At 44.0% G+C, this 17713-nt stretch overlaps 1 protein-coding gene across 1 annotated transcript; it reads right to left on the bottom strand.

Moving 5' to 3' along the window:
* Positions 1–7673: 7673 nt before the first annotated feature.
* On the bottom strand, positions 7674–17713 carry RNF41 (ring finger protein 41). The gene is made up of 5 exons (XM_025926862.2): positions 17601–17713; positions 13884–14155; positions 13052–13187; positions 12476–12579; positions 7674–11640 (listed from the first exon to the last, which is right to left on the bottom strand). The coding sequence occupies exons 1-5, from the start codon at positions 17688–17690 to the stop codon at positions 11289–11291; spliced, it is 954 nt and encodes a 317-aa protein (XP_025782647.1). The 5' UTR covers positions 17691–17713; the 3' UTR covers positions 7674–11288.

The raw sequence follows: 17713 nt of genomic DNA, 5'->3' as shown, positions 1-17713 counted from the left end.
GCACATATAAGCCACTCAATTAAAAAAAAAAATCTTTGTTGAGTAAATGGATGTGTGTGTGTGTGTGTGTGTCTGTGTCTGTGTCTGTGTGTCTGTGTTTAATGTCTATTTTGAGAGAGAGAGAGAGAGAGAGAGAGAGAGAGTGAGTGGGGAAGGGGCAGAGAGGGAGAATCCCAAGTAGGCTCCACATTGTCAGCACAGAGCCCAATGCAGGGCTAGATCCTACCAACCATAAGATCATGACCTGAGCTGAGTGAGCCAAGATCAAGAGCTGGATACTCAACTGACTGAGCTATCCAGGTGCCCCTCTATGTGTTTTTACAGTAGTTACGTATACATGTTTTAATCTTCATTCAGATTGGACTGTAAGCTTCTTGAGAGTTTGGACTGTGTATTTTGGTTTTTTTGTATTTCCTTTACTAGGTTTTTATACACAAATGTGAGCAAATATGTAGTGAATGAATTAATAAACTAACAGGCTCAGTACTCAAGCTTCCTACCAAATGCCATTTTGCGCATGCTCTCAGATTTAAATGTCTGGAGAGGCAAGACCAAAATTGACCAGCAGAGGGCAACCAACAACTATATTGTGAAGGGAAGAAGGCACCATGGCTTACAAAATGGAGGATCTGGACGGAAAAGCTAGCAGAGGTTGTTTGGTGTTTGGAGATCATACCTTTCGCTCTCAAATATTTTCCCTGTAACTGTCATAGGTGAGAGGCCAAGGTTTCAAACCTTCATGTACAATAGATAAATTTCTACCATCCCCACAGCCCACCTGAACTCCTCAATTCCTTCACTTTACCCCTTTTATCCCAACAAATCCTCTATCCTTATACCTTTCCTTGACTTATATGATCAGGTCCCCCCAGGCATTCTTTAGTTTCTGGCTCGGTATTTGACTTTGCTTATTTGCCCTAAAGTTACCTTCTCCACATAGGCTTGTAAAGCCCACTCATTTCAAAGTCCTAAGGAAACTTACATAAACATCCTTCCATAACACATTCAAATTGCACAGGATCAATCCATTAAATCAGAACAAAACTACACCTTTATTTGACAGTTCCAAATCATCATGTTGTTTTCTACTTCCTTCTATTTTTTCTTTAGATTATTTTATTTTATTTTATTTAAAAATTAAAAAAAAATTTAACGTTTATTCATTTTTGAGAGACAGACAGCAAGCGGGGGAGGAGCAGAGAGAGAGGGAGACACAGAATCTGAAGCAGGTTCCAGGCTATGAGCTGGCAGCACAGAGCCCAATGCAGGGCTCAAACTCACTGACCACCAGATCATGACCTGAGCCGAAGTCCAACGCCTAACCGACTGAGCCACCCAGGTGCCCCTTATTTAAAATTTTTTAATGGGGCACCTGGGTGGCTCAATTGGTTAAGCGTTGGACTTCGACTTAGGTCATGATCTCACGATTCATGAGTTCAAGACCCAAGTCTAGCTTTGCGCTGATAGCTCAGAGTGTGGAGCCTGCTTCAAATTCTGTCTCTCCCACTCTCTCTGCCCCTCCCCCACTCACACTCTGTCTCTCCCTCTCTCTCAAAAATAAACACAAAAAAGTGTTTTATTTATTTTATTTTAATTTTTTTTTAACATTTATTTATTTTTGAGACAGAGAGAGACAGAGCATGAACGGGGGAGGGTCAGAGAGAGGGAGACACAGAATCCAAAACAGGCTCCAGGCTCTGAGCTGTCAGCACAGAGCCTGACACGGGGCTCGAACTCACAGACCGCGAGATCATGACCTGAGCTGAAGTCGGCTGCCCAACCGACTGAGCCACCCAGGCGCCCCAAAAGTGTTTTAAATAAAATAAAAATTTTATAATGCTTATTTATCCTTTGAGAGAGACTCAGAGTGTGTGTGGGGGGAGGGGCAGACAGAGAGGGAGACAAAGAATCCTAAGCAGTCTCCAGGCTCTGAGCTGTCAGCACAGAAACTGATGCAGGGCCCGAACCCATGAGTGGTGAGATCATGACCTGAGCTGAAGTCAGATGCTTAACCAACTAAGCCACCCATCTCTACACCTCCACCCATCTCTACACCTATCATGGGGCTTGAACTCACAACCCCAAGATCAAGAGTTGCATGCTCCACCAACTGAGCCAGCCAGGCATCTCTACTTCTGTTTTTGGAATAAAATGTATACTCTCTGCCTCTAGCTTCTTACTTTCTTAATACTCTGTTGTGAAAACCTTTGCTAACTTTGAAAACTTCGATTTCTTTTTTTTTTAATGTTTATTTTTGAGAAAGACAGAGAGAGTGTGAAAGGGGGAGGGGCAGAGAGAGAGGGAGACACAGAGTCTGAAGCAGGCTCCAGGCTCTGGGCTGTCAGTGCAGAGCCCAACGCTGGGCTCGAACTCATAAACTGAGATCATGACGTGAGCTAAAGTTGGATTCTTTTTTTTTAATTTTTAAAAAATATTTATTTTTGAGAGAGACAGCATGAGCAGGGGAGGGGTAGAGAGAGAGGGAGACACAGAATCCGAAGCAGGCAGGCTCCAGGCGCTGAGCTGTCAGCACAGAGCCTGACGTGGAGCCTGAACCCACAGACTGTGAGATCATGATCTGAGCTGAAGTTGGATCCTCAACCAACTGAGCCACCCAGGTGCCCCTGAAACCTTCAGTTTCTTAATGTTTATTTATTTTTGAGAGGGGGGGGGCAGGGGAGAGAGGGGGACAGAGAATCTGAAGCAGGCTCTGTGCTGACAGCAGCGAGCCAGATGTGGGGCTTGAATTCACGAACCAAGAGATCATGACCTGAGCTGAATTCGGATGCTCAACCGACTGAGCCACCCAGGAGCCCTGAAATCATTTCTTTCTTTCTCTTTCTTTCTTTTCTCTTTCTTTCTTTCTTTCTTTCTTTCTTTCTTTCTTTCTTTCTTTCTTTCTTTCTTTCTTTCTTTCTTTTTCTTCCTTCCTTCCTTTCTTCCTTCCTTCCTTCCTTTCTTTCTTTCTCTTTTCTTTCTTTTTCCTTCTTTCTTTTTTTTCTTCTTTCTTCCTCCCTCTTTCTTTCTTTCTTTTTATTTTCCTTCCTTTCTTTTTTTTAAACTTTTAAAAATGTTTATTTTTGAGAGAGAGACAGAGTGTGAACAGGGGAGGAGCAGAGAGAGACACACACAATCTGAAACAGGCTTCAGGCTCTGAGCTGTCAGCACAGAGCTCGACATGGGGCTCAAACTCACAAACCATATTATGACCTGAGCCAAAATCATATCTTAACTGACTGAGCCAACCCAGGTGCCCCCGAAACTATTGATTTCTTATTGGACTTCAGAGACACTGTACTCTCTTCTCTTAGAACATTGTTTCTCCATCTCATTTGTTTTCTCCCTCCTTCTGTGGAATTCTGCCAAAAGCTCCATTCTTTTTCCTACTCCAAGACAAAAATCCCAAGCCAAACTGTGGTCCTGTACCTTCAGCTACCTATGACTTCATAGTTGACCTAATGTCACCCAAAACTCAAACTGCTCCTTTCCCAAGATGACATTCTCGACGTTTCCCATTTCTGTTAATACTATTCTCTCAATTCCATCTAGTTTCCAATCTTAAGAATTAATCTGACATTTTCTTTTCTCCCATGCCCATGATTCATCAATCATTTCTTCTTCCATCACATCATCTAATTTGTTACAGTGGCCTTCCAGGTGCCCCAGTTTCACCACTGTAAGAGTCACATTGATTTTGCCCTGAGGGTTCTCAGTGTTTCCATTGGTCAATTGCCAGAATTGAGAAGGAACTTAAAATGATACTGAAAGAACTGTGGGTGTTTAGCATGAAGAAGCCTTAGGAAGGATATGACAGCCAACTTTTCATCTAACTGGAAGGTTGTCACACAGAAACAGAATAACAGAAGATACTATTGGGTTTCAATAGGCTGAAGCATCAGGAAGGTAGATTTTGACTCAATATCTAGTAATAGAAGGTGTCTACCATGGGACTCAGATGATGGTCGACTTTCTTAGAGACAATCAAGCAGAGGGTATACAGAATCTTGTTCATGACTTTGGTTTCATGATGGTAGTTGATCTGGATGATCTACAGTGTTCCAGGCAAATAAAAGACTCTGAGCCTCAGAGCTATTTGGAAATCTGAGGGCTCCTGAAGGGGTTGTTTTAATGTCACTCTTGGTTATATTTTGATCTGGAGGCTAACCAGACAACTCTTAAGCTTTCTTTTGCTCCATCTCATCTTGCCCTTCTTAGTCTGCTCATTGGGGAACCTGAAACAAAAACTTAGTATTTGTGGGGGAAAAAAAAGTATTTGTAGAAGGGGAAGGATTAATATCGGCCCACATGTATAGAATGGGAGTGTTATACATTGAATTTTAAAATTACTGTTTTTACAAAGAAAATGGTAGGGAAGAGTTTTATTGGAAAAATTAAGATATTAGGTTTTATAAATCAGCAGTGTTGCTCAAGAGAGTAAATACTTTTTTCTGCAGTAACCACATTTAAATATCGTGAGATTTTTTTTTTTTTTTTTAATGTTTATTTTAGAGGCACCTGGATGGTTTAGTCGGTTAAGCTTCCAAATTTGGCTCAGGACATAATCTCATAGTTCATGGGTTGGAGCCCTTGTGTTGGGCTCTCTGCTGTCAGCATGGAGCCCGCCTCAGATCCTCTGTCCCCCTCTCTGCCCCTCCCTTGCTCTTCCTCAAAAATAAAATAAACATTAAAAAAGAATACTTTAGGGGAAACTGGGTGACTCTGTCGGTTAAGCATCCAACTTCTCAGGTCATGATCTCACGGTCCTTGAGTTCCAGCCCCACATCGGGCTCTGTGCTGACAGCTCAGAGCCTGGAGCCTGTTTCGGATTGTGTCTCCCTCTCTCTCTGCCCCTCCCCCACTCGTGCTCTGTCTCTCTGTCAAAAATAAACATTAAGAAAAAAGGTATTTTAAAACAAAAAGAGAAACATGCTTCTGTGATCAACACACCCTGCCTAGGGGCGCCTGGGTGGCGCAGTCGGTTAAGCGTCCGACTTCAGCCAGGTCACGATCTCGCGGTCCGTGAGTTCGAGCCCCGCGTCAGGCTCTGGGCTGATGGCTCAGAGCCTGGAGCCTGTTTCCGATTCTGTGTCTCCCTCTCTCTATGCCCCTCCCCCGTTCATGCTCTCTCTCTGTCCCAAAAATAAATAAACGTTGAAAAAAATTAAAAAAAAAAAAAAAAAACACACCCTGCCTAAATTCAACCATTTTTTAAAAATCCTTAATTCTTCCCAGCGAGATACCCCCAATTTAATCAGGCTGAGCATCTCCATTGACAACTTAATACCTTCTCTCATGAAGTTCTTTCTCTTATAACTGAGTAGCTAATGCCTTCCCCTACTAAACTTTTCAGTGACAAATTAGGAGACCTTATCCAAAATTGCTTTTATGTGACTATGCAGTGCCATCGTTGCACAAAACAGTTCTGGAACTCCTTCACAGCTAGTTTATGAGCCACATTTAAATGATTCATTACTTGTCAACTGTACTCAAGACATACACACACTATAATCCTATTATCATACAAAAAAATCATTCTAAATCTCTTTTTAAGCTGCAGCAGTAGCCAACTTTATCATGCATCTATTTTCCAGAATTTATTCCAGATTACTTCTGGAATCCACCCACCCCCAGTCCCATTCTTAGCCTTCGTCCTGTCCTTTTGGTGTTGGCATTCATTCCTACAATTTCTTGACCACCTTTGGGCAGATAACTCCCAAATCCACATGCTTTTAAGCCCCAGATCCACGTTTCCATTTACTGGCTAAATACCTTTATGTGATAGTATTTTCAACCCAATGTTCCCCACCTGAGCTCATTACTTCACCATTGAAACCTGCTCATCCTCTCCTCCTGCCTATTCAGGTTAATAATGACCCTATCTTTCATTCTCACAGGAGAAATCGGTCTTTTATCTGTGACTCATCTTTGGTTACGTGACCCTGGTTAGGAACTCAAGCTCTGAAATGACTTTCTTGGTTCAAATCCCAGTTCTAATCATTAGCTATGCGAATTTTGTTGGCTATTTCCCACATAGAAAATGGAGATGGCAATAGGCACCTTTTGATAAAAACCGTTGGGATGATGAGATGTTTGATACTTACAATAGTGCCCAAATCACAATAAATGAACAACCTTCTTTCCTCACTGCCAGTATCTGATCTTGTTCAGAACTCCGTTCCAGTGATTCTTCTTTTAAAGGATTTTTTTTAAAGGTCACTTTTTAAAATGTTTGAGAAAGAGTAAGCAGGGGAGAGGCAGAGAGAGAACTTTTTTTTTTTTTTAATGTTTATTTATCTTGAGAGAGAGGAGGGAGGGGAAGAGAGAGAGAATCCCAAGCAGGCTCTATGCTGGGTCCAACGCTGGGCTTGAACTCATGAACCATGAGATCATGACCTGAGCCGAAATCAAGATTCAGACACTTAACTGACTGAGCCACCCAGGCACCCCTAGAGAATCTTAAGCAGGCTCCATGCCCAGGACAGAGCTGGACACAGCGCTTGATCTCATGACCATGAGATCATGACCTGGGCCAAAAGTCCAGAGTTAGACATTCAACCGATTCAGCTACCTAGGCATCCCCATCCCTAAGTGATTCTTCTGAGAAGCATCTCACCGTTGGTAGTAGGTAGTTGAACCCTTTCCTCCTATCATTCCATTGTACTTAGTCCTTATTAGCAATATATTATTTTACATTTCCTTTGTTCAAGTGTCTGTCACCTACTAAACTGCAAATTCCTTTAAGGACTTTTTTCTCAATTATTTGTGCATCTCAAATACATGTCACGTGTGGCACATGACAGGTATGCCCTAAGTGTTGGCTGAGTGAATCTAGTCAGTTACTAAGGCCTGTCAACTTTATTCCCTGTCTCTTGTCCTCTTTCCTGCTCTTTCAAGCTCTCATCCTATTGCATGATTTACTGCAAAGCTTATTTGGTATTGTCACCAATTTTTCACTGTCTTTCCATTGCCACCAGAATCATGAGTTGGAGGTTACTCCTCGTCAAAAACTTACCTGAAAAATTAAAGACCAAATTCCCTGCCATGTATTCAAAGCCCCCCAAGAATTGGCCCCAAGTTATTTCTAGTCTTATCTTCCACCATTTCCTTCAACAAACTCTATGCTCCAGATTGCACTGGTGTCTTCCTTCTTTAATATATCCTTCACCATAACTTGTTTTTATTCACACTATGGTCTCAACCTAAAAGCAGAGGTTGCAAACTGGTGGACCCTGTTTTTTTTGGCCCACAAAAAAAAATTTTTTTTAATTAAGCCAACGTTGAAAACTTGTGGCATTTAGAATAAACATTAGGATGTCCAATGGTTCTTGAGAAGCAATAAGATTTGACAATATGGGGCCCCTGTTGCTGTATGGCAGCAACCCACCTGAACTGCACTGCCAGCTGCCCCCTTCTCAGGGCACCTGAGCAGCTTCTAAAAAAACCTCTCAACCATAGAAGTATACCATGAAGAGATCAGACTAATGGTGGGACAATTGGGCCTATCACCTGATGTTACACAACATAGAACAGCTCTCCTGTGATGTCTTCTATCCTCAGAACTGCTTAACTTGAATCTCTCAGGCTCTGGATCAAATTCTGTTTAGCAAAAATAGGGTAGAGGAAGTTAAAGGGCACCGCGCAGAAGCAATCAATCAAATCCAAAAAGACCACTCTCCAGGACAACTGGCCCAATCTCTTCAACAAATCAGTGTTACAAAAAAGATTGTTGCAGGAGTGCAAAAGATAGTTAATACATGGTTCCTGGATTGGATCCAGGGCTGGACAAAAATTAGCTCTAAAAGTACTTTCTTAAACCAGTTAGGGAAGTGTGAATATAGATTGTTAATTTTAAGCATGTTATGTTGGCAATGTAGGAAAATGTTCCGATTCTTCAAATTAACACACTGAAGTAAAGAATCAAAACCAACCCTCTGTATTTCCCCACCTGTTCTCCTGACTTTAAAAGTCTACAATGGGCTGACAAACTTTCTATAGGGCCAAGTAGCAAATATTTTAGGTTTTGTGGGTCATAGTGTTGTGGCAACTACTCAGTTCTGCTGTTATAATCTAAAAGCAGCCACAGACAATACATAAACAAATGGGCATGGCTGGGTTCCAGTAAAACATTTTTACAGAATCAGGCAGCGGGATGCAATCTTTAGTTTGCCAACCTCTGATCTAGAATAAATACCACTTCTCCTAAACAAGTATTTCCTGGTACCCATCAGAATCGGTGCCTTTATCTTCCCTCTGCTCACATATTGCTTGTAGCTCTACTTACCACATTTATTATTCCTATATACTTATCTCCATTATGGAATACATCCTTTGAAAGTAGGTGCCATTGCGCTACATGACACCCATCCCCACCTGAGTTCCTTGCAGAATATTCAATGAATATTGTTTCCAAAAACCGAAATACCCTAAAAGATTGATTTGGCACCATTTGTGACATTCACAAGAATGAGCAACAGGTTCTGAAAGTAATTTTGAATAAGCTTCAGGGGAAAAATAAAGTATATAATAAAAAATAAAATTATATATATATATAGTGTATGTATGTATGTATGTGTTCACCAGTGTTTTATAATCAGACCTTGTGCACATGAAAGCGTAGCAGATTCAGAGCACAGGAATGTCCTTATGCCCTTGTTTTTTAACCACACTAGAGTATCGAGGGTATTAATGGATTTACAAGAAGTGCATCATAAATGCTCAACAAATTGCAAATATACTACTGGGGGAAAAAGATTTTCTTTTTCTCATGGCAGGGAGAGAAGGTGGCAGCAGATGCCTGTGAAAGGGTTTATCAAGATTTGACAACCACACCAGGTTCCATCATTCCAGGTTCCTTTCCTTACATTTACTTCCCTGGCTAGGAGACACTGGGTAGTGGAGGCATCCCTGACTGCGATGGAATCCCAGATTCCAAAGCAAAGGTGCTTGTGGGACAATGGAGAAAGGTACATGCATCTCTTCTGTTGAAATTGTCCTAAAACCCCAGGAACACTTAGGAAGACATGGAATTTGGGCAAAGGCAAACCCTGGAAAAAAAAAACACAGTTCAGGTCACTGGAGAGAACATGTTGGCTTCTACAGAACAGGAGACAGGAGGGAAAGTGGGAGGAGAGCACACAGAGCAAAGTGAGGTGCACACTCCCAGACAGACATCCTCCTAAAACAGAGGTTAGTTCTACGACAAACGTAGGTTATAAAGCAAGAAATAGGGGAATCAAGGTGAGAGAAAAGGGCAAAGCAGAGGAGAAAGCATCACAAGAAGGGGAGTGATGTTGAATTAAGAATTGAGAGTTGAGTAAAAGGTTTATTATTAGTGCAGTCAACACCATGGAACAGCACATATAACACAACCAGCAACCCGCAGAGACACTAGTGCAAAGGGGAGGGAAGCCTTAACTGAGCTTCCTGGCTCTGTCTGAAGGTGATGACAGGAGAGTATGGGCCTCAGTAAGGCAGGCAGGGTCAGAGGGGAGTGGAAGAAATGTAGTAACCAGACTAAGTATAGCAGCGTTTTCAAATTCCTGAGCACAATGTCCTGGAGCTGGAACACAGGACTGTTCCCTACTCCCTTCAAGCTGTATCCCTCCAACCCATTCCCAGTGGAGCCATGACCCAACTCCCCAGACCTATAGCAGGCAAGCTGGCCTGGAATAAAACTCCAAAGAGAGAAGAAACTGTTATATGGCCATATGTCTTCAACCCCACTCCCACTGGTATATTAGAATAATCACACCCTCTATCCCTCCCCTTCTCTAGCTCTACTAGCCACCCTAGCTAGGGATCAAGGAATGCCCGGGTAGCCTAAAATGGAGCTGAAGTTCTCAGAGGGCATGAGTAAGACAAAGCACAGCCTGTACTCAGAGACACAGAGATATCATGTCTCTCCCATCTTGCCTGGTGAAGCTTAGAATCCAACTATGTATCTCCAAGGAAACTGGGGGTTAGGGGGATGGCAATGTCTTCAAAATTAATACAGAGTTTTACAAGGAGACCCCTGGAAGGACTGGAGCAAAGTTCAGAGGGCACAGGCATTGATGTTGGACTGTCACATCCATCACTGGAATAACAAAAGAAGCGTCTCATCTCAGATGGGGTTATGGAGGGTTGGGGCAGACGTAAGTTCAGCCAAGGACTCCCTTGGGCCCTTCTTATATTAAAGCCAAAGATTGTGCTGAAAAGGAAAAATATAAAACAGATCCCATCCCTGTCCCATCCCACCCTATCCAGAACCCCCACAATAGGAATATCAAAAGAAAGTTTTAAGCTTTGTTAATTTTTTTTTCTTTTTCCTTTCTTAAAAAAAAAAAAAAAAAAAAAAGTAAATAAATTAGATTGCCAACAATGTGGCTGGACTGGAAAAGTAGGGTAGCCATAACCAGGCCATTCTAAAAAAAAAAAAAAAGGAGGGGGGAAGAGAAGGAAATACAAACAATGGCCAAAGGAAATTATCAAAATAACTAGTTACAATCACAGGGCTGGAGAGGGGTCTATGGAACTATTACGGCCCATGCCAGAGGCAGTGCCTACCTGATTTCAGCAAAAGCCAGAGAGCTGCTTCTTGCTGAACACATCCACCTCAAAAGACTAATCCCCTACTCCCAACCCTGTCATTCCCTAATTATGAGAAAATGTAGGAAAGAAGAGCTCATCTGGAAATTTTCGGCATCTTAACCTGCACACCTGCAGAACCAGCAGGAGCCTGCACCTGTAAGGTGGGCTGGACAGAGTATTGCTTGGCACAGAGGTCCAGTCTTTCCCTAAGGGCCAGTTACTGGCCTCATTATTTCTAGGGTTTTGATTCCACCCTTACCATTTCTTCAGGATGTCTGCTCCCCAGAGCTGCCCTCTAAGTGCTGTTTAGTGTCAACAGGCCTGCCTGCTCTGATTCCCTGGTTTTGGAGGAGGGGGAACGATTAGATATTCCTCACTCCACCCTGATCCTCTAGAGAAAATTCTTTGTGCTTTCTAAAAATATCTAGAACCAGGGACCCTAGGCAGGAAAACAGATATAGAGGTGAGGACTTTTCCAAACTGACTGAAAATTTACAGACATCTTAGGGGAAGAAATTACGTAAAAGGAAGGAATCTGTGTTTCCCACCTGAAAGGCTGAGCAAAGTGCCCCGGGGCCCTTCAGTGCCAGAAGAGCAGGGAAACATGTGGCCCGTGTGTAAGCCATGGTACTATGGGTAGTAGGGAGGACTCAGGGACCAGCTGCTGGAGCGATGGGCTTTCTGACTGCCATCTCTTCCTGCTAGCCCGTCGAGATCTCCTATATCTCTTCCACACCATGCGCAAATATCATGACAAGCCCCGGCTCCTGCACCATGTCGTCACCCATATGCTGGTTCTCACAGGCCATCACGACAACAGCCTGCTTGCCAGGGATGCGCTTGGCCACGTAGTTCTCATAGTAGCGCCGGTTCATCTGTCTTGTCTCTAGTGTGGCCAGACCCTGGGGCCAGCTACGCTCGTGGGCATTTTCGATCAGCTCGTTGACGATAGAGGCAGGACAGCCACTCTCCACCAGGGAGCGCTTGATTACAGCCTGGAGTACAGCATCTGGGGTCGAGATCATCCCTCCCCAGCGGGTCACTCTTGCTGGCTGCAGGGAGTTCACCCACCTGTGTGGAGGGGGTTGAAGGTGGTCATTCCAGCTCATCCCCCTTTTCTTCATTGGCTTTTTCTCCTAATAGGAATGACCACCCACTCGGTGCTCAGCTTAACCCTAATCTCCCATCTTCCTTTTTCCATCACTAGTTCAGAAACTCTAAATCCTTCCCTAGTTGGTCCCATGTGAGTCACCACATGTCACTCACCAGATGAAACTCAAAAGTGCAGAGTTTCTGTCATTTTTCTTAAAAATCCCAATACTAAACACACACAGTGCCTAGCACGTACTAAGTGCTCAACAAATGTTTACCGAATGAAGTGATTATTCCTCTATCCTGTGTCCCATGCAGCACTGTTTACTCTCTATATATTGATTCACACTTAAGAGTTTAGTCTATGAATTGCATGGGACTCCAGCACTGAAAGGGATTCTAGACTTTGCTTGTTTATGCTGCATTTTAGATCCTTCCCCTGGATTTGCACTGACTGTCTTCTCTGGATTGTAAGCTACCTGACAACAGGGACAATGTCTATTTCTTTTTGGCCCTCCTAGCACTCCACAGCCTTTAATACAGGGCTCTGTACATGTGGGTACTCACCTAAGTCTCAATGAACTGAATACTTGGGTAAGCTTTCCCTTCCATCCACCCAATAGGAGATCCTATAGTGGGGCTGGAAGTTATCCTCTTCTCCTTGGTCCCTATCCTTCATCCCAACATCTGAAAAGCAGTGGCCCCAGCCCAGCCCTTTTATTACCCGCCCTTCTGCCATCCCTTGCACTTCCTCCTTTCAGGGCTAGGTGCCAGGATGTGGAGCAAGTGACTCCATGTCCTGAGTGACACTCACTCTAGGATCTCGTTGTATTCAATTGTTTCCTCCAGGTTCTGAAGGTTGGGGTTGACACTGCGAATTGCACGCATGTATGCCTTTAGCAGCTGGATATCTCGCTTCTGTTGGAGGGAAGGAGAACGAGGGATGATGGTTAGAGCAGACAACAGATGAAAGACAGAAGATAGTCTGAGAATGAGGGCAACTGAGAGATCTGAGGAAAAACCAGACCTATACACTTCAGGAAGACAGGGATATGACTATCTCATTCACAGTTGTATCCGTAGTGCTTAGCCGAGTACCTTCTTAGAGAAGGCATTTGATGAATGTTAGGTGAATGAATGACATTGATGGGATGAAAGAAAGGGAGACGAGCTCCAATCTGATTCCCTACCAAGCCAGAGGCAGAGTATCCACTCACCCAGGCACACAAGCACAGGCACCGAGCTGCATGCTCACACTGGTGCTTCTCACCCATGGCTCTCTGCACATATACACAGACACACGCATGCAGTTATACATAGTCACACATCTGTTATATACACATGTCTGCATATTAAGGACAGGTTCTCCCCTATGTTCTCTGGGCCTTACCTGTTCCGCCAGCTGGTGTTTGTGCTCCGCTGAGGTCTTCTCCAGCTCTGCGATGCGTGTCTGTTGCTGCTGTACCACTGAGCGCAGGTGCTTAATGCAGTTGTGGTTTGGCAGCTCATCTTTGGGCATCTCCAGGCTGCCACCCAGGGTGGGAAACAAACAGAACAGAAACGCTCAATGGGACATGTGGGCAAAGGCACAAAACTGCTGAGTGGGCTTTCTTCTACCCCAGATTTCTAACATTCAGGCCTTCCCTCTTATTTATTCCCTTCACTTCCTTCTCCACAGCTCCCCCCACATCCTTTTGCTATCTACTTTCTCTGGGCCTCTTTCCCTTTCTAAGACAGTGTTTTATCTACCACATGGCTCTCCTTTCCTTCTCACTCATTCCTTCTGAGAAGCCCTAGATTCATAGCCCTGGCTATCAGCATGTAATCAACTATTTCACACCCCAAAGAAAGAAAGGAACAGGGCAAGAGGAAATATGAGAAGGCTAGAAATTAGAGCAGTCAATCTGACAAAGAGAAAGTAGTACTGGGCTGAAAAGGAAGAATAAAGGAAATCAATCCTTAGTGTTAGCACACAGATTGGGAACTGCTGCCTCGTTTCTTTTATTAAAGCAAGAGCAAAAAGATCATAGTTGAAAAAGCAGCACGAAGTGAGATCTTGGGGTAGAGAGCCAGGGAGGCCAAGGACACTCCTTGTGTACGTGCACAGGAAACTGCCTTAGCTGGTGAGCAAGGGATCTGGGAAAAAGGGGTGGGGGGAGAGGGGGAGTTATAAATGGGAAGGTCCTTATCTGTATGGGGCAGGGGAAGGGAAGTAATCTCACCCGCAGCCCTGTTCACAGGTCACAGGCCGTTTGGGGTTGTGCTCACAGTCGCTGAGGTGAGACATGAGGTTGTCAAGCCGGACAACAGCACTACAGCCAAATACAGCGTTGTCGCAGGCAATCTGCAGCTTTGACAACATGTTCCGCATGATCCGAGGTACTGGGCGCAGGTGGGCGACCGTCACAACGCTACGGTCCACCGGACATGTCTGCTGCTGAGAAAACCACTGGGTGATGCAGGCATTGCAGAAAGCATGCTCACAATGAGGTGCCTAGAAGGGAGAGCAGGGCAAAAGGGGCACAAGAGAATTAGCAGGAGCTAAGAGCCTGAATATGATAACTCCGCAAAGCTACTCAAGCCTCTGAGCAGCTTCCAGGGCCAGAGGTCCCTGGGGGTCACAGGGAAGGACAGATGCACTATGGGCAAGACATTGTGTAGGGACAGGCTTCAGATAGGTTTCCTGTGCTCAAGATTCCAAACGAATTGTGACATAAGACAAACAAGTAAAAAGTTATGTAACAATAAGAGGTATAAATAACATTCCAGGACAATAGGAGAGATGACACAAGGCAGTCGATTATTAATTGCCAACTGGATTGCATACACAATAACTGCCAAAGAAATCCAAAGGAGGGTGAGATCTTTCTAGGCTAGGTCAATCAGGGCACGTATTTATTATGGAGGACATAATTTGACATGGGTCTTGAAGGAAGAGTAGAGAGGACACAGGGAAGAGATTTACTGGCAAAAATGCAATATAAGAAAGCAAAACAAAACAAGCACCTTGAACTCCTGGTGAGAAGTTAAGAGTCCTCTCTGTGTGGGCCCAGGTTCCTATTTTATGAGGGCTGACCTGAGGCATTGCCTTGAATCCCAATGGTGAGGCCTATCCTCCCAAACAGAGCCATTTTCTCATAGAGTCACATTCTTTTCAATTTCATAAAGATCGTATTTCAGCTTACTTTGATAAATCAGATAACCTCTAAAGTTTAATCCCTCAAAGTGAGAGGATTCCCTGGCCTCTGGCATGGGACAAACACAGTAGGCATTTAGTAGTTGTTGATGAACGAATGGTGTGCTATTTCCCAAACACTCTGCTAGGTGCTTACAATACAAGACAGGTTCTGCCTCCAAGGTGCACACAGGCACCAAAGACCAAAACAAAGAAAGGCTTCGTAACGGAAAGAGTCATTCACAATGTCACTAATGCAACTATCAATAGATTTTTATTTTTCACTCAAAGATAGATTTGATTCTTTCCAAAATCTTTACAGATCCTATCTCCAAAAAACAATCCTAAATTTGTCCACTTTTCCCCATCTGTCCTGCCACTAACCCAGTTCAAACTATCATCTCTCACCTATATTATTAAATATGTCTTCTAACTGGTCTCCCTACTTCTACCTCACCCCTTTATAATTCATTCTACATTCGTCAGCCACAGTGATCACTTAAAAATGCAAACTAAATCATATCACTCCTGCTTAAAAGTTTACAGTGGCTTCCCTTTGTACTTAAAATAAGTCCAAACTCCTACTCAGGACGTATACAATTCTGCTTGATCTGGCCCTGTGCCTCTGACCTCTCTTCACCACACACCATGCTCCCAGTGCTGTGTTCAGGCCAGTCTGACCTCCTTTCTGTTTTTGTCTATACCCAGCTCACTCCTGCCTCAGCATCTCCGGTTTTGCAGCTTCTCTTTGCCCGAAATGCTCTTCCTCTAAATCCTATCATGAACATCCCCTTATCATTCAGATTTCAGCCCGACTGTCACCTCTTTCGTGACCATTCTATCCAATCCTGCCACCCCTGCAGAAATATACAGAATGTGCTATGCTCCACGTAAGAAAGTTGGGCGAATGAACTAATAATAAAAAGAGTTAACTATGGGGACATTATATGGGCTGGGACAAGGATGGAGTAAGAGTTCTCACGGTATGCCTCTTTCTACTCTTTTGGTTTCTGAACCGTATGAACTTATCACCTATTCAAAAATTAAATAAATATGATGTAGGGATATCAGCATTCCTAGCAGATGCCTTCTACCCTTGGATATGTGTCTGGTAACCTGGCATCCTGAGGTCTTCCTGGCCTACTCCCAAAAGGTGGAGGTGGGGGGGCAACTCCTGACTTACAGTTATGAACCAACACTGACTTCTCCACACGTGACTCACCTCAAATGATAGTGCCAGAAAACAGACAAGGCCCTGCCAGGGGAAGGGAAGGAACTGACACACCCCATGACCTCTCGACACCACCAATAGCTTGCTCCACACCCAGCCAATAGTTCTACTGGCAGTAGGCTGCAAAGGCCCAGACAGGGTATAGGTCCAGGGCTAGCTGCCATTGGAATGCAGTCGGATTTTCAGTCAGCTCAGGCACCTTTCAGTCAGCTCAGTGCTCCTTTGACTGGTTGAACACTGGAATAAGAATATACTCAAAGGATCAAGAGGAGCCCCCAGGAGCTGTATAAGCAATGAGTTGGGGAAGGGCCGTGAGACCTCACTGACTCGTGTCCTGGTTTGGAAAATGGGATTATGTCTAGCCAGCCAGGACTGCCAGAGGATTCATTGGTATTTACAGAGGGCAGGCAATAAGGACCATGCAGGATGATGTCCCATGAATGCTACTGTGAAGACTTCATCTCACTTATTATACTTGCCTGTTAATCATGAGTTTCTCCCCATTAATTTTTAACAACTAAAAAATAAAAAAATTGTCTTTTCCATGGGGCACCTGCATGGCTCAGTCAGTTAAGCGTCTGACTTCACCTCAGGTCATGATCTCAGGGTTCGTGAGTTCCAGTCCTGCATCAGGATCTGTGCTGATAGCTCGGTGCCTGGAGTCTGCTTGGGATTCTGTGTCTCCTCTCTACTCTCTCCCTGCTCACACTTTGTGTGTGTGTGTCTCTCTCTCAAAAATGAATAAACATTAAAAAAAAAAAAAAAATTAAGGGGCACCTGGGTGGCTCAGTCCATTAAGTGACTGACTGCGGTTCAGGTCATGATCTCGCAGTTTGTGAGTTTGAGCACCGCGTCGAACTCTGTGCTGACAGCTGGGAGCCTGAAGTCTCCCTTTATCTCTGCCCCTTCCCCGCTTGCACTTTCTCTCTCTCTCAAAAATAAATAAACATTTAAAAAAAATTTTTTAAGTTGTTTTTTAATTGGTTTTTCCAGCAAGTCCCAAGAAGGAAATAGGACAGTACATACAGTTCCCTACTCCCTCTTTGTTAGAGAGTAGGGCAGGATGAAAAGGCTTGCAGGCAGACTAGCTGATTAACTGAAACACTACATCATCAAAATACAGAGAAAACTTAGGAGAGTCCAGAAGTTCAAACATGGTAGGAACACGGAACCTAGTCAGAGCCCCTACAAAGGGAAGTTCCTGAGCTACTGTCAGAAGACAGAAAACAGGTGACCATTTTATAGCAGAATAAATCTCAGAGTGACCTCAGAAGAAAATCTGAAGCGCTGGACTTCTGTGGCATCTACCTCTAGACAGACTCTGAAAGGCCCTATTCCTTTTGTAGCTGCCACTGCTCCTCTGCACCAAACCTCTATTCTGTATGTGTGTGTTGCCAAGGGGGTGGGGGAGGGGGAATTGGGGGAGGGAGGCCAGAACACAGTGACTTCCCACTGGTCCCATTACTTATGAACATTTTTATTAGCTCTACTATCATCTAGTGCCCCACCAAACCTGCCACCAGACCGACTCACCTGGACTGGCTCCTCCAAGACACCACTGCAAATAGGACAGATAAGGTCTTCGTCAACATCCCCCTGGAAACGGGTTACATCATACCCCATGTCTCATCACTGAAACCCAGGTC

Source organism: Puma concolor, chromosome B4 (assembly GCF_028749965.1).
Source record: "Puma concolor isolate L17-30 chromosome B4, mPumCon1.1.hap2, whole genome shotgun sequence".
Taxonomy (NCBI): Eukaryota; Metazoa; Chordata; class Mammalia; order Carnivora; family Felidae; genus Puma; species Puma concolor.
This window is presented reverse-complemented; position numbering and strand designations above follow the sequence as displayed.